The sequence below is a fragment of the Nerophis lumbriciformis genome, linkage group LG10 (assembly GCF_033978685.3).
Source record: "Nerophis lumbriciformis linkage group LG10, RoL_Nlum_v2.1, whole genome shotgun sequence".
Lineage (NCBI taxonomy): Eukaryota > Metazoa > Chordata > Actinopteri > Syngnathiformes > Syngnathidae > Nerophis > Nerophis lumbriciformis.
Window position 1 is genome coordinate 45923192 of NC_084557.2, and position 27419 is coordinate 45950610.

At 39.6% G+C, this 27419-nt stretch overlaps 1 protein-coding gene across 3 annotated transcripts in view; it reads right to left on the bottom strand.

Moving 5' to 3' along the window:
- LOC133612269 (protein phosphatase 1 regulatory subunit 12A) overlaps nt 1-27419 on the bottom strand; it is a 104694-nt gene that overhangs the window by 31110 nt on the left and 46165 nt on the right. For 2 of the 3 annotated variants that reach the window (XM_061969512.2, XM_061969511.2), the window contains exons 3-13: nt 18094-18212; nt 15920-16076; nt 15705-15849; nt 15548-15622; nt 15367-15446; nt 1689-1894; nt 1504-1613; nt 1247-1441; nt 1091-1173; nt 921-1010; nt 709-810 (exon numbers count right to left, since the gene is read on the bottom strand). In XM_061969512.2, coding sequence (XP_061825496.1) covers nt 709-810; nt 921-1010; nt 1091-1173; nt 1247-1441; nt 1504-1613; nt 1689-1894; nt 15367-15446; nt 15548-15622; nt 15705-15849; nt 15920-16076; nt 18094-18212 — 1362 coding nt within the window. The remainder of the gene's footprint in view (nt 1-708; nt 811-920; nt 1011-1090; nt 1174-1246; nt 1442-1503; nt 1614-1688; nt 1895-15366; nt 15447-15547; nt 15623-15704; nt 15850-15919; nt 16077-18093; nt 18213-27419) is intronic. The other variant, XM_061969513.1, reaches the window with a different exon arrangement.

Below are 27419 nucleotides of genomic sequence, written 5' to 3' on the forward strand. Positions count from 1 at the left end.
TACTATATGAGTACCTATTTTCTATTGTTTCATTGAAAATAAAACAGCAAAGTCGCTTTATTTTCATCTGTTTTAGTCATGAGACAATTGTGTCAAAGTCATGATTTTTTTTTTTTTCATGCTTGAAATAAGAAATAATTACTTTAAAAAAGTAGTTTTATACTTGTGAGTGTTGATGACACAGCTTTGCAACACTTGATATTCTAGTTTCAAGCATGTTTTACTCAATATACGCAATGGCGCCCCATAATACACCTGCTGTGATCCTGTTTTTATGTTTTTATGTTTTTATTAATTCTATTTTAATTATTTATTTTTTATCGTGTTCTGTGTGTGTTGTGTTGTGTTTGCTCGGTACTCGTTTTATCTTTTAACCTGTTCATTGTACAGCACTTTGGCTACCCCTGTGGTAAATTTTAAATGTGCTTTATAAATAAAGTTGATTTGATTTGATTTGATTTGAATATAGGTCATCAAATCTCAGCAACAAGCTGTAATATCTTACTGAGATCATTTAGGACCAAAACCCTTAAAACAAGTAAAACACTCTAACATAAAATCTGCTTAGTGAGAAGAATGATCTTATCAGACAGAAAATAAGCAAATATCACCCTTATTTGAGATATTTCATCTTACTTAGATTTCAGTTTTTGCAGTGTATTTGATGTATTTAAATAATGCTTGCACACCCAAACAAAAAGGAGTTACCTCTGTGCCAAGGCACTGTTAAGTCGACTGAGTCCAGATGAGCATGTTCCTGTGCTACCGGAGTTCACGTTGGCAGCATCCAGTCTCTTTCCGTAGGAAGAGCTGCAGATACCAAGTGAGATTTGAAGAAGTTTGATCTTGTCAAACAGAGGCACGTGGATGTGATGAGGTGCAACACAGCTAAACAAGTACAAACAAATGCAACGACTGACCTGTGAGACAAAGACGGGTGGGAGCTAGTGAAGTCATTCCCTGATTGGCTGTGAAAGCGGCGCGTGTAGGACGAGCTACGACTTAGCCAACTGACAGACAATGTGACAATGAGCGTGGTGAGAAAAGCGGGGTGGTCGCAGGTACAGTAAGCGTGGAAGCACAAGCCCACCTGTTGGAGTTGTCAGGGTTGCTGTCCGGAATACTGAAAAGCCTCCGAGTGGGAATGGGAGGCACCCGAGCAAGTCTTGGCTCCTGACAAAGAAGGGTTCAAATATAAGAGGTGTTATTTACTTGGTGTAAACTGACCTGAGTCTGGTTTAAGTACCTTAGGGTCGGCTTCAGAGCTGAGACGTGGACTCGAGGCGGAGCGGGTCATCCCCAGGCTCGACTCAGTCGGCTTGTTCTGGTCTGGGCTGGAGTCGGACAGTCCTGCTGAGCCCAGAGTCACTGAACTGCCTGCCTTCCGCAGTGATGTCCTCCATGAGCCTGGTGCCTCGGTCACTGGGGGTTTGCCTGATTCCTGTTGGGCAGCACGATATAGAATCGTTGTTGTTGTCTTGGGATGTAGCGAAGATACTATACCTTTTTAACTTGGCTTGCAGCAGTGCTCGCTGGGATGGAGGTAGGAAAGAGGCTGCTGGTGTTGCGTTTGTTGTTCAAGTTGTTTATGATCTCTCGGTTTTTGGCTTTCTCTGCAGTCATGCGACATCCAGGGAATACAAATCTATTTTAATATCAAGTCATAAACACAAGATAGATTCCCTCACCAGACTCGGCATCACTCTCCGATTCGCTCTCCTCCTCCGAGCTGGAGCTGCTTGAGGCTTTGGGCTGACTTTGAGACTGACTCCGTGCGGTCTGGCCCTCGTCCTCCTCGTCCTCGGCCGGGCTGTTCTGCAGGGCAGGCGGTGGGTGCTTCTCCCGCTCATGGAGGCAGAATTTTTCCTTACTGCTCATGCGCGAAATAGAAGTCCTAAAGGGAGGGTGGCATGCAGATAGCTGATCAGTTTCATGTGCAATCAATCAACTATTGCAGTGGTTCTTAACCTGGGTTCGATCGAACCCTAGGGGTTCGGTGAGTCGGCCTCAGGACACACCCGAGTCCTCGTGTAAATAAAAACTTCTCCCTATCGGCGTATTATGGATACCCCCAAACAATGTTCCCTCTAACTCAGTGGCCTAGTGGTTAGAGCAGGGGTGCTCATTGCGTCGATCGCGAGCTACCGGTCGATCTCGGAGGGTGTGTCAGTCGATCACCAGCCAGGCATTAAAAAAATAGTCCTAAAAATGAGCGATCATAAATCTTCACTATGACGTCGCTTTCGTCACTTGATTGACATTCACGGCACCCGAGGGTCTTCTGAGATGACGCTGGCTGCTTCCAGCTCATTAAAATTACCGACTGGAAGGCGAGAAACACTTTATTTCAACAGACTCTGGCGCCGTACCTGTCGTCAAAACTGCAAAGACCGACTGCACAGTTGCACAATAAAAGCGCTTCTTCATCCTGCCTGCGCTAACAAAATAAGAGTCTCAGAAAGCTGGCGTGCACAAGCTAGCAAGCTACGGAGTTTGCCGACAATGTATTTCTTGTAAAGTGTATACAAAGGAGTCCGGAAGCTGGACAAATAAGATGCCAAAATCCAACCACTTTTATGTGGTATTGGACAGAAAGGAGGACTTTTTTTCTCCTCCATTCGAAAATGCGGACGTTATCAGCACCACTGTCTGATTCCAATCACTGCAAGTCATCAGAATCAGGTAATACACCAACTTATATTCTTGTTTTCATGAAAGAAAGGAATCTATATGTGTTAAACATGCTTGTATTATATTTAAACACTTTTAACTTATTAACAATATTAACTATATGTGTTAAACATGCTTGTATTATCTTTAAACACTTTTAACTTATTAACAATATTAACTATATGTGTTAAACATGCTTGTATTATCTTTAAACACCTTTAACTTGTTAACAATATTAACTATATGTGTTAAACATGCTTGTATTATCATTAAACACCTTTAACTTGTTAACAATATTAACTATATGTGTTAAACATGCTTGTATTATCTTTAAACACCTTTAACTTATTACCAATATTAACTATAAGTGTTAAACATGCTTGTATTATCTTTAAACACCTTTAACTTGTTAACAATATTAACTATATGTGTTAAACATTCTTGTATTATCATTAAACACCTTTAATTTATTAACAATATTAACTATATGAGTTAAACATTCTTGTATTATCATTAAACACCTTTAATTTATTAACAATATTAACTATATGTGTTAAACATGCTTGTATTATCATTAAACACCTTTAACTTGTTAACAAAAACATATATTTCATAAATAAGTAAATATAAATTATATATATGAATGAGGTAGATCCCCATGACTTGATCAATTGAAAAGTAGCTCGCCTGCAGAAAAAGTGTGAGCACCCCTGGGTTAGAGTGTCCGCCCTGAGATCGGTAGATTGTGAGTTCAAACCCCGGCCGAGTCATACCAAAGACTATAAAAATGGGACCCATTACCTCCCTGCTTGGCACTCAGCATCAAGGGTTGGAATTGGGGGTTAAATCACTAAAAATGATTTTCGGGCACGGCACCACTGCCCACTGCTCCCCTCACCTCCCAGGGGGTGAACAAGGGTGATGGGTCAAATGCAGAGGACAAATTTCACCACACCTAGTGTGTGACAATCCTTGGTACTTTAACTTAGATGTGCACACTGTGGCCACACACCTGTCCCATACCCAAATACCAAGTTAATGACGCCAAAAGGGACAAGCGGTAGAAAATGGATGGATGGATGGATGTTTTATTATTATGATCAAATGACAGCAGTCATTTCCATGGGATTATTTTCAAAAATAAGTGTTTTGGCCCACTTACACAACACATTGTTTTCATGAGCTGTGTACTAGTATTGTATGCCAGGGTGGGGGTCCTGCTTTGGAAATAATTTGTACCCCTTTCCGATATCGCATTTAGTTCCCACTAAAACATTCACATTTTGCACAATGAGATGTAAACATGGGATCATGTGTACATTCCTGTAACGTTCTCTTTGTAAAATATATCTTTATTAGTATTTATTTAATATAATAACAATAATAATATAATATTTATAAATTAAGATTAAATTAAGAAAAAAACATTTTATTTTTCACTAAAAAAGGGTTCGGTGAAAGCGCATATGAAACTGGTGGTGCTCAGTACCTCCAACAGGGTTAAGAACCACTGAACTATTGTCAAGTCAGGGTGAAACTGGGATGTTTGTCAACATTAAAGTACTAAAAGCTCAGGATGTGCCAATCGATCGGCGACGGATCCCTATCGACCTTTTTTCATGAAAATATGTGATTGCCGTTGCCGATTAATGTCTTTTAATACCAATCACAAACTCCGATCCCCTCTGGTTGACACTGTATTTATGTTTAGTCCCCTGGTTGACTAGCTAGCAGCTAATTATTTGTCTCCATACACAGTGTGGAGCTGTTCCCAAAGGCTAAATAGAATTTCCTACATTGCGGCAAATGAACTGGATTTCTTAGTATCTTAGAAATCATTATCAAGTATTAAGACAAGGCTAAACATGTTGCACACCGAGAGCAAGCCAGGAGCAGGCATGCTAATAGCTAAGCTAGCCACTAAGCTTAGTAAAGTTTAAGAATTGCACTGCAAAAACTGAAATCTAAGTAAGATTGAATATCTCAAATAAGGGTGATATTTGCTTATTTTCTGTCTGATAAGATAATTCTTCTCACTAAACAGATTTTATGTTAGAGTGTTTTACTTGTTTTAAGTGTTTTGGTCCTAAATGATCTCAGTAAGATATTCCAGCTTGTTGCTGAGATTTGATGACCTATATTGAGTAAAACATGCTTGAAACTAGAATATCAAGTGTTGCAAAGCTGTGTCATCAACACTCACAAGTATAAAACTACTTTTTCAAAGTAATCATTTCGTATTTCAAGCAAGAAAAAAAAAATCATGATTTTGACACAAATGTGTCTCATAATTAAAACAGATGACAGCCAAATGGACTTTGCTGTTTTATTTTCAATTAAACAATAGAAAATACATCAAGTAGTACAGTTGGCACAGTACAGCAAACTGACAGTTAATATTTAAACTTTTAACATGTGACATTTCAAACTATTTTGAACAGAAATAGTTCATGCACATTCAGGTAAATTCTTAAAAATTACAATAAAAAAAATTATATATATATGCACACTAATTGACTGAAAGAGCACGCACTTGGTGCGATGATGTCATGTTATCCATGGAAAAATGCATTTTTACACCATATGATTTGCCTGAGCTGCTAGGAGACCCCGAGAGTAACAAGCAGTTGCCTTTCCATTATGAACAATAAATTTAGTTTTTAGTATAAGTTTGCTGGTTTCAAGAAATGTAATGTTGAGCGCATATCATTATGTCAAGATAATGGCACTTACTTCATTTAAGAATATTTTTCAACATATTGAGCAAAAAGGTCTCTTTTTTTTCTACCAAGAAAAGTGCACTTGTTATTAGTGAGAATATACTTATTTTAAGGTATTTTTGGGTTCATTGAGGTTATCTAATTGTACTTGTTTTGGAAAGTCTTGACAAGCCAAATTTTCTTGTTGTATTGGCAGATAATTTTGCTTAGTTCAAATAAAATACCCCTCATTTTTGTATTTTTTTTTCTTGTTTTTGAACACTGACTTTTTGCAGTGCAGTACACAGCAGCGGATCTATCCATAAATTGGTAGTGGAGAGTAAGTACATAATACTAACATGATTAGATTCATATTTTCATTTTCTCAAAATATTTTTTTATTGTTTTTGTTAAAATTGACAAATTCAGGAAATAATTCCCTCGACACAGGAGGATGTGTAGGGCAAAAGAGTACCGTATTTTCCGGACTATAGGTCGCAGTTTTTTTTCATAGTTTGGCCGGGGGTGCGACTTATACTCAGGAGCGACTTATGTGTGAAATGATTAACACATTAGCGTAAAATATCAAATAATATTATTGATCTCATTCACGTAAGAGACTAGACGTATAAGATTTCATAGGATTTAGCGATTACGAGTGACAGATTGTTTGGTAAACGTATAGCATGTTCTATATGTTATACAAACCCCGTTTCCATATGAGTTGGGAAATTGTGTGCGATGTCAATATAAACGGAATACAATGATTTGCAAATCATTTTCAACCCATATTCAGTTGAATGCACTACAAAAACAAGATATTTGATGTTCAAACTTATAAACTTTATTTTTTTTTTGCAAATAATAATTAACTTAGAATTTCATGGCTGCAACATGTGCCAAAGTAGTTGGGAAAGGGCATGTTCACCACTGTGTTACATGGCCTTTCCTTTTAACAACACTCAGTAAACGTTTGGGAACTGAGGAGACACATTTTTTAAGCTTCTCAGGTGGAATTCTTTCCCATTCTTGCTTGATGTACAGCTTAAGTTGTTCAACAGTCCGGGGGTCTCCATTGTGGTATTTTAGGCTTCATAATGCACCACACATTTTCAATGGGAGACAGGTCTGGACTACAGGCAGGCCAGTCTAGTACCCGCACTCTTTTACTATGAAGCCACGTTGATGTAACACGTGGCTTGGCATTGTCTTGCTGAAATAAGCAGGGGCGTCCATGGTAACGTTGCTTGGATGGCAACATATGTTGCTCCAAAACCTGTATGTACCTTTCAGCATTAATGGTGCCTTCACAGATGTGTAAGTTACCCATGTCTTGGGCACTAATACACCCCCATACCATCACAGATGCTGGCTTTTCAACTTTGCGCCTATAACATTCCGGATGGTTCTTTTCCTCTTTAGTCCGGAGGACACGACATCCACAGTTTCCAAAAACAATTTGAAATATGGACTCGTCAAACCACAGAACACTTTTCCACTTTGCATCAGTCCATCTTAGATGAGCTCAGGCCCAGCGAAGCCGACAGCGTTTCTGGGTGTTGTTGATAAACGGTTTTCGCCTTGCATAGGAGAGTTTTAACTTGCACTTACAGATGTAGCGACCAACTGTAGTTACTGACAGTGGGTTTCTGAAGTGTTCCTGAGCCCATGTGGTGATATCCTTTACACACTGATGTCGCTTGTTGATGCAGTACAGCCTGAGGGATCGAAGGTCACGGGCTTAGCTGCTTACGTGCAGTGATTTCTCCAGATTCTCTGAACCCTTTGATGATATTACGGACCGTAGATGGTGAAATCCCTAAATTCCTTGCAATAGCTGGTTGAGAAAGGTTTTTCTTAAACTGTTCAACAATTTGCTCACGCATTTGTTGACAAAGTGGTGACCCTCGCCCCATCCTTGTTTGTGGATGACTGAGCATTTCATGGAATCTACTTTTATACCCAATCATGGCACCCACCTGTTCCCAATTAGCCTGTTCACCTGTGGGATGTTCCAAATAAGTGTTTGATGAGCATTCCTCAACTTTATCAGTATTTATTGCCACCTTTCCCAACTTCTTTGTCACGTGTTGCTGGCATCAAATTCTAAAGTTAATGATTATTTGCAAAAAAAATGTTTATCAGTTTGAACATCAAATATGTTGTCTTTGTAGCATATTCAACTGAATATGGGTTGGAAAATGATTTGCAAATCATTGTATTCCGTTTATATTTACATCTAACACAATTTCCCAACTCATATGGAAACAGGGTTTGTAGTTATTTGAATGACTCTTACCATAATATGTTACGTTAACATACCAGTTGGTTATTTATGCCTCATATAACGTACACTTATTCAGCCTGTTGTTCACTATTCTTTATTTATTTTAAATTGCCTTTCAAATGTCTATTCTTGGTGTTGGCTTTTATCAAATACATTTCCCCCAAAAATGCGACTTATACTCCAGTGCGACTTATATATGTTTCTTTCCTTCTTTATTATGCATTTTCGGCCGATGCGACTTATACTCCAGAGCGACTTATACTCCGAAAAATAGGTAGTAGAAAGTCATTTTTGCTTTTGTTTAGGTATTGTGTAATATTGACTTAAACAAACAATTGTATTCATCAAAAGGGATCAAGGAATTGGTTTAGATATGGTGTTGATATTGTTAAACTGACAATACAACTCACAATAAATAAATAGAACAATTTACAGGTAATACATGTGATTGGTATCGGTGTTGGCATTGGCCGATCTCACTAATGGATCATTGGTATAAGAATCGGCAGCATAAAGCCCTGATCGGAACATCCCTACTAAAAGCCCACTTCATTAAGTACACCTTAGTTAATGAAAACCAATCCATCACCTCTGTCAAAAATGACAAAGACATGTTTTGTCACTTTTAGAGATATTATTTTTGTAGATTATTTATGATTTAGATTAGATTAAATATGAGCAATGCCTATTAGTACTGTGGATAGGTTGATTGGCAACACTAAATGGTCCCTAGTGTGTGAATGTTGTCTGTCTATCTGTGTTGGCCCTGTGATGAGGTGGCGACTTGTCCAGGGTGTACACCGCCTTCCTCCCGATTGTAGCTGAGATAGGCTCCAGCACCCCCCGTGACCCCGAAAGGGATAAGCGGTAGAAAATGGATGGATGGATGGCTTATTAGTACAATGCAGCAGTTTTACACCACTGTGATCTACAACCACCATAGTAAACATCCATCCACTTTGTATACTACTTGTTTGTCCTCATTAGAGTCACGAGTAAGCTGCGGAGCCTATCTCCGCTAAATTGGGGCGAGAAGTGGGGTAGCCCCTAAAGACTGGTCGCAAGCCAAACACAGCAATAATAAACATACCGTATTTTTCGGAGTATAAGTCGCACCGGCCGAAAATGCATAATAAAGAAAAGAAAAAACATAAATAAGTCGCACTGGAGTATAAGTCATATTTTTGGGGGAAATTTATTTGATAAAAGCCAACACCAAGAACAGACATTTGAAAGGCAATTTAAAATAAATAAAGAATAGTGAACAACAGGCTGAATAAGTGTACGTCAGGGGTGCTCACACTTTTTCTGCAGGCGAGCTACTTTTCAATTGATCAAGTCGTGGGGATCTACCTCATTCATATATATAATTTATATTTACTTATTTATGAAATATATGTTTTTGTTAACAAGTTAAAGGTGTTTAATGATAATGCAAGCATGTTTAACACATATAGTTAATATTGTTAATAAATTAAAGGTGTTTAATGATAATACAAGTATGTTTAATACATATAGTTAATATTGTTAACAAGTTAAAGGTGTTTAAAAATAATGCAAGCATGTTTAACACATATAGTTAATATTGTTAATAAGTTAAAGATGTTTAATGATAATACAAGTATGTTTAATACATATAGTTAATATTGTTAACACATTAAAGATGTTTAATGATAATACAAGTATGTTTAATACATATAGTTAATATTGTTAACAAGTTAAAGGTGTTTAAAGATAATGCAAGCATGTTTAACACATATAGTTAATATTGTTAACAAGTTAAAGATGTTTAATGATAATGCAAGCATGTTTAACACAGTTAATATTGTTAATAAATTAAAGGTGTTTAATGATAATGCAAGCATGTTTAACACAGTTAATATTGTTAATAAATTAAAGGTGTTTAATGATAATACAAGTATGTTTAATACACATAGTTAATATTGTTAATAAATTAAAGGTGTTTAATGATAATACAAGTATGTTTAATACATATAGTTAATATTGTTAACAAGTTAAAGGTGTTTAAAGATAATGCAAGCATGTTTAACACATATAGTTAATATTGTTAACAAGTTAAAGGTGTTTAAAGATAATGCAAGCATGTTTAACACATATAGTTAATATTGTTAACAAGTTAAAGGTGTTTAAAGATAATACAAGCATGTTTAACACATATAGATTCCTTTCTTTCATGAAGACAAGAATATAAGTTGATGTATTACCTGATTCTGATGACTTGCATTGATTAGAATCAGACAGTGGTGCTGATAACGTCCGCATTTTCGAATGGAGGAGAAAAAAAGTCCTCCTTTCTGTCCAATACCACATGAAAGTGGTTGGTTTTTGGCATCTTATTTGTCCAGCTTCCATACTCCTTTTTATACACTTTACAAGAAATACATTGGCGGCAAACTCCGTAGCTTGCTAGCTTGTGCACGCCAGCTTTCTGAGACTCTTATTTTGTTAGCGCAACTGTGCAACTGTGCAGTCGGTCTTTGGAGTTTTGACGACAGGTACGGCGCCAGAGTCTGTTGAAATAAAGTGTTTCTCGCCTTCCAGTCGGTAATTTTAATGAGCTGGCAGCAGCCAGCATCATCTCAGAAGACCCTCGGGTGCCGTGAATGTCAATCAAGTGACGAAAGTGACGTCATAGTGAAGATTTATGATCGCTCATTTTTAGGACTATTTTTTTTAATGCCTGGCTGGTGATCGACTGACACACCCTCCGAGATCGACCGGTAGCTCGCGATCGACGTAATGAGCACCCCTGGTGTACGTTATATGAGGCATAAATAACCAACTGGTATGTTAACGTAACATATTATGGTAAGAGTCATTCAAATAACTATAACATATAGAACATGCTATACGTTTACCAAACAATCTGTCACTCCTAATCGCTAAATCCCATGAAATCTTATACGTCTAGTCTCTTACGTGAATGAGATCAATAATATTCTTTGATATTTTACGGTAATGTGTTAATAATTTCACACATAAGTCGCTCCTGAGTATAAGTCGCACCCCCGGCCAAACTATGAAAAAAACTGCGACAATAGTCCGAAAAATACGGTATTGTAGTTAGTAGTAAATGATTAATTAATGGTTTCTTACGATGCAGAAGTGATCATGCGTGTGCACAAGTTTTACTGGAAAATGTTCATAACACTTCCAACCTCAACATGGACCAAAATATGACTCTTTTTTTCCACTTTTTACACAAATGGAAAACCAAAGGGTTGCTTAAAGGGGAACTGCACTTTTTTTTTTTTTTCCATTTACTTATCATTGACAATCATTATGAAAGACATAACGGCGGATGGAATTTTTTAATGCATTCTAAATATTAATTACATTTGATCAAAAGTCCGCTTGCAATGGAGCATCCAAACACCTCCATTAAAGTTTTATATACATGTTGTAAGTATTTATGTAATGTAGTAAATGGCACATTTATAATAACATGTAATATTTGCATATTTTGATCATTTTAAGCATACGCGGCGTATTGAATTGAATTAAAATAGCCCTGGTGTTTGTCTCATTTCTGATATGTTCCCACCGTTGAATGGCGATGCTTGTTAGCTTCACATTAGCATCACTAACATTACCGTAGTTTTCGGATTATAAGTCGCATTTTTTAGGGAAATTTATTTGATAAAAGCCAACACCAAGAATAGACATTTGAAAGGCAATTTAAAATAAATAAAGAATAGTGAACAACAGGCTGAATAAGTGTACGTTATATGAGGCATAAATAACCAACTGAGAACAGAAAAAATACAGAGAAGTTACTGATGGTGTGTTTGACAGAAAATCAACTGGAAGGAGATACCGTAGAAGTCAAGTCTCCAAGGTCATTTACCTTGTACATTCTATTGCATTGTTTTTCATACAATATTTATTATCGAAAAGTTTTATTTTATTTTTTTTAATTATTTTTTTTAAAGGCATGTTACATGTTAAACCCACTGCAAAAAGTCAGTGTTCAAAAACAAGAAAAGAAAATACAAAAATGAGGGGTATTTTATTTGAACTAAGCAAAATTATCTGCCAATAGAACAAAACAATTTGGCTTGTCAAGACTTTCCAAAACAAGTAAAATTAGCTAACTTCAATGAACCCAAAAATACCTTAAAATAAGTATATTCTCACTAATAACAAGTGCACTTTTCTTGGTAGAAAAAAAAAAAAGAGACCTTTTAGCTCAATATGTTGAAAAATATTCTTAAAGGCCTACTGAAATGAAATGTTTTTATTTAAACGGGGATAGCAGATCCATTCTATGTGTCATACTTGATCATTTTGCGATATTGCCATATTTTTGCTGAAAGGATTTAGTAGAGAACATTGACGATAAAGTTCGCAACTTTTGGTTACTGATAAAAAAGCCTTGCCTGTACCGGAAGTAGCGTGACGTCACAAGTTGAAAGTCTCCTCACATTTCCCCATTGTTTACACCAGCAGCGAGAGCGATTGGGACCGAGAAAGCGACGATTACCCCATTAATTTGAGCCAGGATGAAAGCTTCGTGGATGAAAAACGTGAGAGTGAAGTATTAGAGTGCAGTGCAGGGCGCATCTTTTTTCGCTCTGACCGTAACTTAGGTACAAGGGCTCATTGGATTCCACACTCTCTCCTTTTTCTATTGTGGATCACGGATTTGTATTTTAAACCACCTCGGATACTATATCCTCTTGAAAATGAGAGTCGAGAACGCGAAATGGACATTCACAGTGACTTTTATCTCCACGACAATACATCGGTGAAGCACTTTAGCTACGGAGCTAACGTGATAGCATCGGGCTTAACTGCAGATAGAAACAAAAGAAATAAACCCCTGACTGGAAGGATAGACAGAAAATCAACAATACTATTAAACCATGGACCTGTAACTACACGGTTAATGCTTTCCAGCCTGGCGAAGCTTAACAATGCTGTTGCTAACGACGCCATTGAATCTAACTTAGCTACGGACCTCGACAGAGCTATGATAAAAACATTAGCTCTCCACCTACGCCAACCCTCATCTGCTCATCAACACCTAAGCTCACCTGCGTTCCAGCGATCGACTGAGCGACGAAGGACTTCACCCGATCATCGATGCGGTCGGCGGCTAGCGTCGGATAGCGCGTCTGCTATCCAAGTCAAAGTCCTCCTGGTTGTGTTGCTGTAGCCAGACGCTAATACACCGATCGCATCTACAGCTTTCTTCTTTGCAGTCTCCATTGTTCATTAAACAAATTGCAAAAGATTCACCAACACAGATGTCCAGAATACTGTGGAATTTTGCGATGAAAACTGAGCTTTTTGTATTGGATACAATGGCGTCCTAATACTTCCGTTTCAACCATCGACGTCACGCGCATACGTCATCATACCTAGACGTTTTCAACCGGAAGTTTCGCAGGAAATTTAAAATTGCACTTTATAAGTTAACCCGGCCATATTGGCATGTGTTGCAAAGTTAAGATTTCATCATTGATATATAAACTATCAGACTGCGTGGCCTTTAAATGAAGTAAATGCTAGTGCCATTATCTTGACATAATGATATGCGCTCTGCATTACATTTCTTGAAACCAGCAAACTTATACTAAAAACTAATTTATTGTTCTTAATGGAAAGGCAACAAGGCAAGCGCTTGTTACTCTCGGGATCTCCTAGCCGCTCAGGCAAATCATATTGTCTAATAATGCATTTTTCCATGGATAACATGACATCATCGCGCCAAGTGCGTGCTCTTTCAGTCAATTAGTGTGCATATATACAGCCTGGACCCCGGCCAAAATATTTTTAATTGTCATTTTCAGTGTTGGGACTAACGCGTTACAAAGTAACGCGTTACTGTAACGTTAGTTTCGGCGGTAACTAGTAATCTAACGCGTTATTTTTTATATTCAGTAACTCAGTTACCGTTACTACATGATACGTTACTGCGTTATTTTACGTTATTTTTCATGTAGTATCGGCTAGAAACAGAAGATCTGAGTGTGTTTTATTGCAGCGGTGGAAAAGAAAAGGCGTTCTTTGTGTGGGTGGGGGCGGGGGGGACTCCCATACCGCAGTTGAGGAGCGCAGGAGAGACGTTCCTCCAGGGCCTATGTACGTCTTCGGCGCTAACAACCTTCACCCACCGGCAGTGGGTCTTTACAGCTGAGGGTGAATGACGAGACCGGCGGTTTGTTGCAACTTAGTGACTTTATTGTACGCAGCCATCCACCAAGCTAGAGCACCTGCATGCACTCACTGTCGCCGTTCCCTAACCTCTCTCGCCCACTCACTCACTGACGTCACTCACCTCACATGCTGTCATATCTTAAAGGGCCACACACACACATACGCTACTCTCATAACAACTAACAAGACATCATGGTGAAGCCAGAAGTCGAGTTTCTTAACATGGAGACATTCTCAATACTTTTCTTTTGTCGAGCACAAAGAAAATAACATTTTAGTTAAATGTAAGTTGTGTCTTGGATCAAAGATCCTATCTACTTAAAGTTAAAGTTAAAGTGCCATTATGTTGCAGCTATTTAAAATAGTTTTGTCAATTTGTTCTGGCCTGAAATAAATTGGCCCTTTGAAACATATCTTTGTCTTTGTGTGTTGTATGTAGACCACATTGCTTAGCAGAGTTCAGTGATGCAAATGCATGTCAAGTTGATCAACACATTGTGTTATTCTCCAGTGCAATAACAGTACTGAAATGAAGGCTAAAAGGGCATTAATGGGAGCCTTAAAAAAAAAAGGGGGAAAAAAAGAAGTAACTAAATAGTTACTTTTCACAGTAACGCATTACTTTTTGGTGTAAGTAACTGAGTTAGTAACTGAGTTACTTTTGAAATAAAGTAACTAGTAACTGTAACTAATTACTGGTTTTCAGTAACTAACCCAACACTGGTCATTTTGAAGAATTCATCTGAATATGCATGAACTATTTCTGTTCAAAATTGTTAGAAATGTTAAATGTTTAAATATTAACTGTCAGTTTACTGTACTGTGCCAACTGTACTACTATATGAGTACCTGTTTTCTATTGTTTTATTGAAAATAAAACAGCAAAGTCCATTTGGCTGTCATCTGTTTTAATTATGAGACACAATTGTGTCAAAGTCATGATTTTTTTTTTTTTTCATGCTTGAAGTAAGAAATTATTACTTTAAAAAAGTAGTTTTATACTTGTGAGTGTTGATGACACAGCTTTGCAACAGTTGATATTCTAGTTTCAAGCATGTTTTACTCAATATAGGTCATCAAATCTCAGCAACAAGCTGTAATATCTTACTGAGACCATTTAGGACCAAAACACTTAAAACAAGTAAAACACTCTAACATAAAATCTGCTTAGTGAGAAGAATTATCTTATCAGACAGAAAATAAGCAAATATCACCCTTATTTGAGATATTTCATCTTACTTAGATTTCAGTTTTTGCAGTGAACTTGTGCGGTTTTGGATAGGGTGTGGGAAAGCACCAATTAAATTAATTTCAATGGATTTCAATAGAAGACGCTGATTTTAGATACAAGTGTTTTGAGTTAGAACCAATCAAGCTTCTAAGTTGAGGTAATGCCGACAGAAACGGTCTGTACCTAAAAAAAAAAAGTACCGAATTCAGTACCCATCCCTAACTCAGGTTCAAAGTTTGAGTTTATGCCCACGCGACTGCAAGGCAACAACCAGCCGATGGACAAGAGGAACTCACCTTCGTGTGCGAACTGGTACTGTGGCGATTTGCAGGCTGGTCTCGATGACAGGAGTCTGTTTCTCTTTCTCGGTACGTAACTGAGGAGTAATATAAACACACATAAACACAGAGAACATTCATGGCTCTCGCGCTACATCAGGCAGAAGAAGAGTTGGGTCGTCGGCACAAGGGCACTCACAGCATTCTGCTTCTTCTGCAGCTCCTCCAGAGTGTCCACCAGGTTCTCGTCTGCAACATCTAAAGGTGTTTGGCCCTACAAGGACATTCCCAGTAAGCGAGGGCTTCATGCGGTCACACAGATTATAGCGAGGCAACACGGTCAGTCTGTCGCTCACCACATTGCTGACGGCGGTCATATCACACATGTGGTCCGCGAGCAGCGTGCACACCTCCTTCTGACCCCAGTGAGCTCCTGCATGCAGGGGCGTCCAACCGTCGATGTCCCGACTGTCCACGTCCACGGCGCATTGTAACAGCACCCTAGTCACAAAAGACAGCGAAGGAGTTCAGAGGAAAATGGCGGTTTTGACCTGCGCAATTTGATTCTCACTTTAGAACTTCGATGTATCCCTTGGCAGCCGTGACGTGCAGAGCTGTTGCCTGGGTGTTGGGGTGAGGCGTCAGAGTGCCGCCACCTTCAAGCACCGCCATGGCGTCCTGGAGCATGATCCTCTCTTCCTCCTTCCGAGCCAGGTCCACGTCGATTCCTGTAAAGTGAACATGAGCATGCACGGTCAATACATTTAAAAAACACACAATGACTTAAAAAAGAAGTGATTCAACACTGCAAATTATTTGCCATTTGCAAAGATTAAAATGTTTCATTTTTAGTCATTGATAATCTTAATCTTAGCATTACAGTTATTGTAGCTGCTGACAGAAGCACATTGTATATATGTTATATAATTTCATAGTTGGTTAGAGTAAATAAATACAATGTTTAAATATAAGTTCATATTTACATACAAACCCCGTTTCCATATGAGTTGGGAAATTGTGTTAGATGTAAATATAAACGGAATACAATGATTTACAAATCATTTTCAACCCAATTTCAATTGAATGCACTACAAAGACAAGATATTTGATGTTCAAACTCACTCACTTAACTTAGAATTTCATGGCTGCAACACGTGCCAAAGTAGTTGGGAAAGGGCATGTTCACCACTGTGTTACATGGCCTTTCCTTTTAACAACACTCAGTAAACATTTGGGAACTGAGGAGACACATTTTTTAAGCTTCTCAGGTGGAATTCTTTCCCATTCTTGCTTGATGTACAGCTTAAGTTGTTCAACAGTCCGGTGTCTCCTTTTAGGCTTCATAATGCGCCACACATTTTCAATGGGAGACAGGTCTGGACTACAGGCAGGCCAGTCTAGTACCCGCACTCTTTTACTATAAAGCCACGTTGATGTAACACGTGGCTTGGCATTGTCTTGCTGAAATAAGCAGGGGCGTCCATGGGAACGTTGCTTGGATGGCAACATATGTTGCTCCAAAACCTGTATGTACCTTTCAGCATTAATGGCGCCTTCACAGATGTGTAAGTTACCCATGTCTTGGGCACTAATACACCCCCATACCATCACAGATGCTGGCTTTTCAACTTTGCGCCTATAACAATCCGGATGGTTCTTTTCCTCTTTGGTCCGGATGACACGACATCCACAGTTTCCAAAAACAATTTGAAATGTGGACTCGTCAGACCACAGAACACTTTTCCACTTTGCATCAGTCCATCTTAGATGAGCTCAGGCCCAGCGAAGCCGACGGCGTTTCTGGGTGTTGTTGATAAACGGTTTTCGCCTTGCATAGGAGAGTTTTAACTTGCACTTACAGATGTAGCGACCAACTGTAGTTACTGAAAGTGGTTTTCTGAAGTGTTCCTGAGCCCATGTGGTGATATCCTTTACACACTGATGTCGCTTGTTGATGCAGTACAGCCTGAGGGATCGAAGGTCAAGGGTTTATTTGCTTAGGTGCAGTGATTTCTCCAGATTCTCTGAAGCCTTTGATGATATTACGGACCGTAGATGGTGAAATCTCTAAATTCCTTGCAATAGCTGGTTGAGAAAGGTTTTTCTTAAACCGTTCAACAATTTGCTCACGCATTTGTTGACAAAGTGGTGACCCTCGCCCCATCCTTGTTTGTGAATGACTGAGCATTTCATGGAATCTACTTTTATACCCAATCATGGCACCCACCTGTTCCCAATTTGCCTGTTCACCTGTGGGATGTTCCAAATAAGTGTTTGATGAGCATTCCTCAACTTTATCAGTATTTATTGCCACCTTTCCCAACTTCTTTGTCACGTGTTGCTGGCATCAAATTCTAAAGTTAATGATTATTTGCAAAAAAAAAATTTTTTATCAGTTTGAACATCCAATATGTTGTCTTTGTAGCATATTCAACTGAATATGGGTTGAAAAAATGATTTGCAAATCATTGTATTCCGTTTATATTTACATCTAACACAATTTCCCAACTCATATGGAAACAGGGTTTGTATATCTCTAATGTAATATCAAACATTGTGACATTTTTTCCAAACTAAATGTCAAATCAACACTGAGATTAAAACATCAAATTGTCATATTTCACAAGTTTGTGTCAGCACACAGCACTGCTGTATGGGACAAAGAATGCAACTCATTCTCTTTCTCTTGTGAAAGTATGCTGTACTTGTCACATCACTATGGCGCTCACGTAGAGCAATAATCACCTTGCTTTTTGATTTCGCTTTTGAGCATTCTCTCCATTGCGTCCTCCGTGGCCACATCCAAAGGAAGGTCCCCTTCGCTGTTCACAGCGCCGACGTGTGCGCCGTGTTCTATCAAGTATCTTCAAAGAAAGACATGCAAAACAGTCAACAATAAGAGAAGTTGCAAGGAAGTCCTATAGTCCAAAACATATAGAAGTAGAGTGGGACCTCATCTTAAGAGTGCCCCAACATTAGAGTGTTTTGAGATAAGAGCTGTGTCTCGGTTACATGCAGGGATGATGTTTGATAAGAAATTATCGAGTTCGAGCCGATTATCGAATCCTCTTATCGAACCGATTCCGTATCGATTCTCTTATCGAATATAGATAGGTTGTTGTATATGGAAAAAAAACACAGAATATTTGGTTTAACAAAAGCTCACTTTTATTATATAAGAACAAAATAAAATCTAATAAATAAATAAATATTGACTGTTACCCCCCTAAAAAATAAAATAAAATAAATAAATATTGACTGTTACCCAAAGTATATTAAGTGGGATTTTTCAGAAGAAAAAAATATATATATAACACAAAAACAACCTGTCTCTGTGATCAAAAATATAGTGTTAAATAAAATCAGTCCCTTGGGCACAAAACTGAAAATAATACAGCTCTCCAAAAAGTGCACTTCTGGTGCTATTGGAACTACAGCTATTACTCAGGAAAAGGCTCAACAGGACTCAGCTGGACCTGCTGACCAAGGACTGACAGCAGTGTCCGCGTCACCTGCTGTTGAGAGACTGTCTAGACGAGGGGTCGGCAACCCGCGGCTCCGGAGCCGCATGCGGCTCTTTGATCACTCTGATGCGGCTCAGCAGCTTACATGCTGAACCCCCCAATTTTCCCGTGAGACTTCCGGATTTCAATGCCTCTCTCAGAAAACTCCCGGGATTAATATTCACCGATTTTCACCCTTACAGCTATAATTAGGGTGTGCCATGATGGTACAACATTTGGCGCTCTCTACAATCTGTATTAACAGCGTGCCAGCCCAACACTTGTTATACAATATACATCTTCTGCTTGCACACGTACGTGACAGCAAGGCATACTTTGTCAACAGCCACACAGGTTACACTGACGGTGACCATATAAAACAACTTTAACACTCTTACTAATAATGCACCACACTTTGAACCAAAACCAAACAAGAATGACAAACACATTTCGGGAGAACATCTGCACCTTAACACAACAGAACAAACACCCAGAATCCCATGCAGCCCTGACTCTTCCGGGCTACATTATACACCCCTGCTACCACCAAACCCCGCCCCCACCCCAACCCTGCTCCCTCACACATCAACCCCCCCCCTTCTGTGCGTCGGTTGAGGTGGGCGGGGTTTGGTAGCGGGGGTGTATAATGTATCCCGGAAGAGTTAGGGCTGCATGGGATTCTGGGTATTTGTCCTGTTGTGTTTATGTTGTGTTACTGTGCAGATGTTCTCCCGAAATGTGTTTGTCATTCTTGTTTGGTGTGGGTTCACAGTGTGGCGCATTATTAGTAAGAGTGTTAAAGTTGTTTTATACTGCCACCGTCAGTGTAACCTGTGTGGTTGTTGACCAAGTATGCCTTGCTGTCACCTACGTGAGCAAGCGGAAACACCATACAACATGTGGCTGATCAGGCACGCTGGTTGTAGTGGGTGCTATATGCTGTACCATCACGGCACGCATGACGCTGACAAGCGCCATTCATTTAAAACCCGCGTGCCGCACCAACTTTCAAATTCCATATAAAGGTGTGGGCAGCGTGTCTGAGACCCTTGGTTTATACATAGCACAAAGCAAAAAGAAAACTTTGTATGCAGTGTTATTTCATTTAAGATTTCAAAAAAATTTTGCGGCTCCCATTGTTTTCTATAATTTGCGAAACTGGTCAAAATGGCTCTTTGACTGGTAAAGGTTGCCGACCCCTGGTCTAGACCTAAGAGACATGTTCAGCCACCTAAGAGGCTGATTGAGAGTTGTTAAGAACTCTCGGTTTTTTCGTGTTCCATCCATCCATCCATTTTTTACCGCTTATTCCCTTCGGGGTCTCGTGGGGCGCTGGAGCCTATCTCAGCTACAATCTGGCGGAAGGCGGGGTACACCCTGGACAAGTTGCCACCTCATCGCAGATAGACAGACAACATTCACACTCACATTCACACACTAGGGCCAATTTAGTGTTGCCAATCAACCTATCCCCAGGTGCATGTCTTTGGAGGTGGGAGGAAGCCGGGTACTAGGTGGGAGGAAGCCGGAGTACCCGGAGGGAACCCACGCAGTCACGGGGAGAACATGCAAACCCCACACAGAAAGATCCCGAGGCCGGGATTGAACTCACGACTTCTCAGGACCTTCGTATTGTGAGGCAGACGCACTAACCCCTATTTCACCGTGCTGCCGTTTTTTCGAGTTGTTTAAAAAAATAAAAAATAAAATAAAATAAAAAAGTGTTGACATAACTGTTATGATGCTTTGACATTTTTGCGCTTTATTTCTTTATTGAAAGAAAATCCTATGAAGAGAAAAGTTGTTTGCAAATGTGGTTACAATGCTAAAAAATGAAAAGTTAAAGGGGAACATTATCACCAGACCTATGTAAGCGTCAATATATACCTTGATGTTGCAGAATAAAGACCATATATTTTTTTAACCGATTTCCGAACTCTAAATGGGTGAATTTTGGCGAATTAAACGCCTTTCTATTATTTTTGTGACGTCACATCGGGAAGCAATCCGCCATTTTCTCAAACACATTACAAACACCGAGTCAAATCAGCTCGGTTATTTTCTGTTTTTTCGACTGTTTTCCGTACCTTGGAGACATCATGCCTCGTCGGTGTGTTGTCGGAGGGTGTAACAACACGAACAGGGACGGATTCAAGTTGCACCAGTGGCCCAAAGATGCGAAAGTGGCAAGAAATTGGACGATTGTTCCGCACACTTTACCGACGAAAGCTATGCTACGACAGAGATGGCAAGAATGTGTGGATATCCTGCGACACTCAAAGCAGATGCATTTCCAACTGGACTGGACAGATCAGCTTTCAGGAAAAGAGAGCGGATGAGGGTATGTCTACAGAATATATTAATTGATGAAAACTGGGCTGTCTGCACTCTCAAAGTGCATGTTGTTGCCAAGTGTATTTCATATGCTGTAAACCTAGTTCATAGTTGTTAGTTTCCTTTAATGCCAAACAAACACATACCAATCGTTGGTTAGAAGGCGATCGCCGAATTCGTCCTCGCTTTCTCCCGTGTCGCTGGCTGTCGTGTCGTTTTCGTCGGTTTCGCTTGCATACGGTTCAAACCGATATGGCTCAATAGCTTCAGTTTCTTCTTCAATTTCGTTTTCGCTACCTGCCTCCACACTACAACCATCCGTTTCAATACATGCGTAATCTGTTGAATCGCTTAAGCCGCTGAAATCTGAGTCTGAATCCGAGCTAATGTCGCTATAGCTTGCTGTTCTTTCCGCCATGTTTGTTTGTATTGGCATCACTGTGTGACGTCACAGGAAAATGGACGGGTGTATATAACGATGGTTAAAATCAGGCACTTTGAAGCTTTTTTTAGGGATATTGCGTGATGGGTAAAATTTTGAAAAAAACTTCGAAAAATAAAATAAGCCACTGGGAACTGATTTTTAATGGTTTTAACCCTTCTGAAATTGTGATAATGTTCCCCTTTAAAGCTAAAAAAAAAAGAAATACACTTTATTGAGTTAACATTATTTCTTTATAAGGGGAAAGATGTGATGTTATGAGCTAGGGAATATAACAACTACACTACCCAGCATGCAACGGGAGTGACAAGCATGCGCGGTAGCCCCGAAAAGTGTTGTTGCATGTCGCCACGCCGGCAGCTAAGAATGAGGTTATGAGCACGCTGTGAAAGTAAACGTCAAGAACTCAGCCAACACGCCTCGTCTGCATTATTTATAATTAGACAACACATATACAGTGTGATTTTGTTTTGTTTACAAGGAAAGAAAAAGTTAAAAAAGGGAGATATGTTGTATATATATGTATGTGCTGCGGTTGCTTTAAGAACGTTGCGACAGCTGCCGTAAAGGAGGTGCGTTGCTAGCCTGGTTGCTATGTTTCCGGTTGGTCGTAAAAGTGTTGGTCATGTGTTTGTACCCTGCTCAAATCTCTCAGTAAAGTTATTCATTGGATTATACCTTTTGTTTTGAGCTTTATTACACCTTGGAGCGCTTTTTTCGGTCCATTGTTTTTCCTGCTTTCCCTATCTGCGCCTAATGACTGAGCTACGTGACGTCATTTCTTGTGATGTCCCACGGGGCATTTCTTGTCGGGACGGGATTCGAATAAAGAACTAACTCTTTTTCTTTACTATAGTGGTCTCGATAACGGGTACCGGTTCTCAAAAAGGGATTCGAGTCCGAGGACTCGGTTCTTTTCTTATCGAACAACCGGAAAAAATGGTTTCGAGCATCATCCCTCGTTATATGTCATGCTTTAAAGTTGCAGGCAAAAATTTGAGTAAGTTGGCATAGAAAATGTCCCAGCTGCCATAAAAGAACTAAACAAGTTGTAGTCCTTTTTTGCCCATATTTTATTAATAACATTTTATTGTGGCTTGTCCCAAATGATATAGTATAGTGATTTTATATTTTAACCTTTTAATGGGGAAATTTGAGTATGTTTACAATTTAGAATCTTACCAAATGTTTGTATTGCTTGTGGTGTGGTAGGTCTTTCTTATTGCATGTCTAATATTTGACCTTTTCCTGTATGTTTGATGGATGTTTTGATTTTGCTGGCTCCAAAACAAATGTGCTTTCGAGTACTAATAAAGTAACCTAACCTAACCTAACCTAACCATAAGATCCAAATAAAACATCTAGTCTTGGTCTCTAGCATTAGCTTATAACTAGAGAGCGACATAACCGTTTTCTCACCATGGGAAGGAAGAAAAGGAGTGTGAAGGACAGTGCTGAGAAGAAGTGGATGATATTTATTGAATTAAAAAAAAAAAGTCATCAAAAGCATGACATCACTGCCAGTCTGCATCATACTGAAGCAGAATAAATCTAACAATCAAGAATGTTACAAAAAATACCTCAACAGTGGGCATTTATTCATGAAAATATTAAAAAGCTGCTGACAGTGTTTGACAGAGGAGTATCTGGAAGGAGATACCATAGAAGTTCAATATTAATGCTTTACATTACCGTATTTTTCGGACTATAAGTCGCAGTTGTTTTCATAGTTTGGCCGGGGGTACGACTTATACTCAGGAGCGACTTATGTGTGAAATTATTAACAGATTAGCGTAAAATATCAAATAATATTATTTACCGTATTTTCCGCACTATAAGGCGCACCTAAAAACCACAAATTTTCTCAAAAGCTAACAGTGCGCCTTATAACCCGGTGCGCTTTATTACGATTAATTTTCATAAAGTTTCGATCTCGCAACTTCGGTAAACAGCCGCCATCTTTTTTCCCGGTAGAACAGGAAGCGCTTCTTCTTCTACGCAAGCAACCGCCAAGGAAAGCACCCGCCCCCATAGAACAGGAAGCGCTTCACCCGCCCCCGGAAGAAGAAGAAAAAACGCGCGGATATCACCGTACGTTTCATTTCCTGTTTACATCTGTAAAGACCACAAAATGGCTCCTACTACGCGACAAGGATCCGGATCATAAAAAGACGCAATCTCTCCATCCGCACACGGATTACTACCGTATTTCACAGCAACTGATATTCCTGTGAACTGCACTGTGGAACGGGAGCACGTACGGTGAATATTCGCACCACAGGGAATGAGGAGTCATCCTTCACTGTGGTTCTAGCTTGCCATGCTAACTTCCACCCATCCAAAAGAGACCTTTCCAGCCGGCGTCATCATAAAAGCTAACTCGAAGGGATGGATGGATGAAGAAAAGATGAGCGAGTGGTTAAGGGAAGTTTACGCGAAGAGGCCGGGTGGCTTTTTTCACACAGCTCCGAAGGCGAACACACCTTCACTAAGACGGGCAGATAGCGCCGGTCGACATACGCCAACATCTGCCAGTGGATCGTAAATGCCTGGGCAGATAGTTTCGGTCACAACTGTGGTCCGAGCTTTCCGGAAGGCAGGATTCACAGAACTGCTGCACAACAACAGCGACACTGAATCCGATGACTTCGACGAGGCGGAGCCGGCCATTTTTGGATCCCACGCTTGCGCAACTTTTCAATTCGGACACCGAAGACGAAGAATTCGAAGGATTTACAAATGAAGAATAACTTCAGAAGGTGAGCGCTATGTTTATTTTGTGTGTTGTGACATTAACGTTCGAGCAACATTATGTTGCTATTTATTGCTCTACACCATTTTGAATTTTACTATGTTTGTGATTGCACATTTGCGTACATTTTGGGACAGAGTTGTTAGAACGCTGGTTTTCAATATATTATTAAAGTTTGACTGAACTATCTGACTGTTTTTTTGACATTCACTTTAGCGCAGCGTTTTTTTGACATTCACTTTAGCGCAGCGTAGGCGCGGCTTTTAGTCCGGGGCGGCTTATTGGTGGACAAAATTATGAAATATGTAATTCATAGAAGGTGCGGCTAATAATCCGGTGCGCCTTATAGTGCGGAAAATACGGTAGCTCATTCACGTAAGAGACTAGACGTATAAGATTTCATGGGATTTAGCGATCAGGAGTGACAGATTGTTTGGTAAACGTATAGCATGTTCTATATGTTATAGTTATTTGAATGACTCTTACCATAATATGTTACGTTAACATACCAGTTGGTTATTTATGCCTCATATAACGTACACTTATTCAGCCTGTTGTTCACTATTCTTTATTTATTTTAAATTGCCTTTCAAATGTCTATTCTTGGTTAGGGATGTCCCGATCCGATATTTGGATCGGATCGGCTGCAAATATTTGCCAAAAATTGCTTATCGGCAAGGCATGGTAAAATGCCGATCCAGATTAAAAAAAAACTCCGGTCCGTGTTTTCCAACGCACCGATTTAAATAATACATCCCACTTTTCTGCTGCTCCGTAATTTCCGTTCCACATTTTCCAGCACACCTTCAACATATCCACAGGTCTGTGGATTCTCACGCAGTTGCTTTTAGCTGCTGGCATTACACGACAGGCTCTTCTCACTCTTTCCTGTGTCTCCCTCTCACAGACATCAAGTGCACCTTCTTACATACGTCACATACTGTCACGACATACGTCACATACGTATACGTCCTCCCCGAGCAGAGAGGTAGCAGCATGGCTAACGTTAGCTGTGATGCTAGCGCAGCGGTGCGAGCAACGCTCCCTCTAAGGTGCGCGCCTGTGCAATTGCGCACTGTTTAAGCGTCCTCTGCGCATAGCAAATCTATGCCACGCACAAAATCAAATAAAAAAATAAGCGCATAACAATTTTCGACACACGGACACGACAGGGAAAACAGTTTTCGTCATCATTGTTCAAATATTGTAACGTCTGTCGAGACGCTTATCTCCATTCGGTGCCACACGTCCACACCATCAAAATGCAGAGGCAAAAATTTCCACATCAACACCATATGAAAAAATTAGTGATTTTTTTAGTTGTGATTTCCTTCTCTGCATGAAAGTTTAAAAGTAGCATATATTAATGCAGTATGAAGAAGAATGTTTTAATGTAGACATGCAAGCCTTGAAAGAAAATTTTGAAAATCAAGACTACATTTCCTGCAAATGGGTGCATTTCTACCCTATATTTTAACTTTAGATTTATTCTCATATCAAACTCTTTTGGTTGTCTTTTTGACACTTACATCCGGCGCCCCCCTCCACACCTCGGATTATAAATAATGTAAATAATTCAATGTGATTATCTTGTGTGATGACTGTATTATGATGATAGTATATATCTGATAGTATATATCTGTATCATGAATCAATTTAAGTGGACCCCGACTTAAACAAGTTGAAAAACTTATTGGGGTGTTACCATTTAGTGGTCAATTGTACGGAATATGTACTTCACTGTGCAACCTACTAATAAAAGTCTCAATCAAAACACATAGAATCATCATACTGCTGTGATTATATGCATCAAGTGTTCATTCAAGGCTAAGGCAAAATATCGAGATATATATTGTGTATCGCAATATGGCCTTAAAATATCGCAATATTAAAAAAAGGCCATATCGCCCAGCCCTAGTTCAATGATGCCATTTCTGTTTGTCATGTATAATTTTGTCTATTTTGTGTTTATCCTTGAATAAACAGGTCAGTTTCTTGTTACCAACCATTGTGTATTATTCAAACTCCCCTAATTCAGCTGGCTAGTTGTTATCAAGAGTACTAAAACCCTTTTTAACATGATTCTGACAACTAAGTAGGCTAAATAACTTTAAACTTTAATACATGCTCGGATAGGCCAGTATCGGTATCGGATCGGAAATGCAAAAACAATATCGGTATCGGATCGGAAGTGCAAAAACCTGGATCGGGACATCCCTATTCTTGGTGTTGGCTTTTATCAAATAAATTTCCCCAAAAATGCGACTTATATATGTTTTTTTTCCTTCTTTATTATGCATTTACGGCCGTTGCGACTTATACTCCGGAGCGACTTATACTCCGAAAAATACGGTACTTCATAAAACTATTGTGGTTGTTCGTAGTACATTGTATTGCATTGTGTTTATGCACCCCCCCGTGACTCTGAAAGGGACAAGCTGTAGAAAATGGATGGATGGATGTTGTGAAACTGTCGTGGTTGACACTTTTCTTTAACACAGCGTGGAAGTCTAGGGCAGTAGCTCTGGATTGGCAGACTAGGGTGGTGGTCCCTCTTTTCAAGAAGGGGAACCAGGGGGTGTGTTCCAATTATAGAGGGATCACACTTCTCATCCTCCCGGGGAAAATCTATTCCGGCCATTAGTCGAGCCCCGGATTCAGGAGGAACAATGCAGTTTTCGTCCATGTCGTGAAACACAGGACCAGCTTTATACCCTCGCTAGGGTACTGGAGGGGACATTGGTGTTTGCCCAACCAGTCTACATTTTTGTGGATTTGGAGAAGACAGTTGATCGTGTCCTGTGGGGGGGTGCTTCAGGAGTACGGGGCGCAGGGTCCATTGCTACGGTCCCTGTACAATCGGAGCAGTAGTCTGGTTCGCATTGCCGGTAGTAAGTCAGACATGTTCCCAGTGGACGTTGGACTCCGCCAGCACTTCCCTTTGTCACCAGTAATGTTCATTATCTTTATGGACAGAATTTGTAGGCGTAGTCATGGTGTGGAGGGATTCTAGTTTGGTGGCCAGAGGATCGCATCTCTG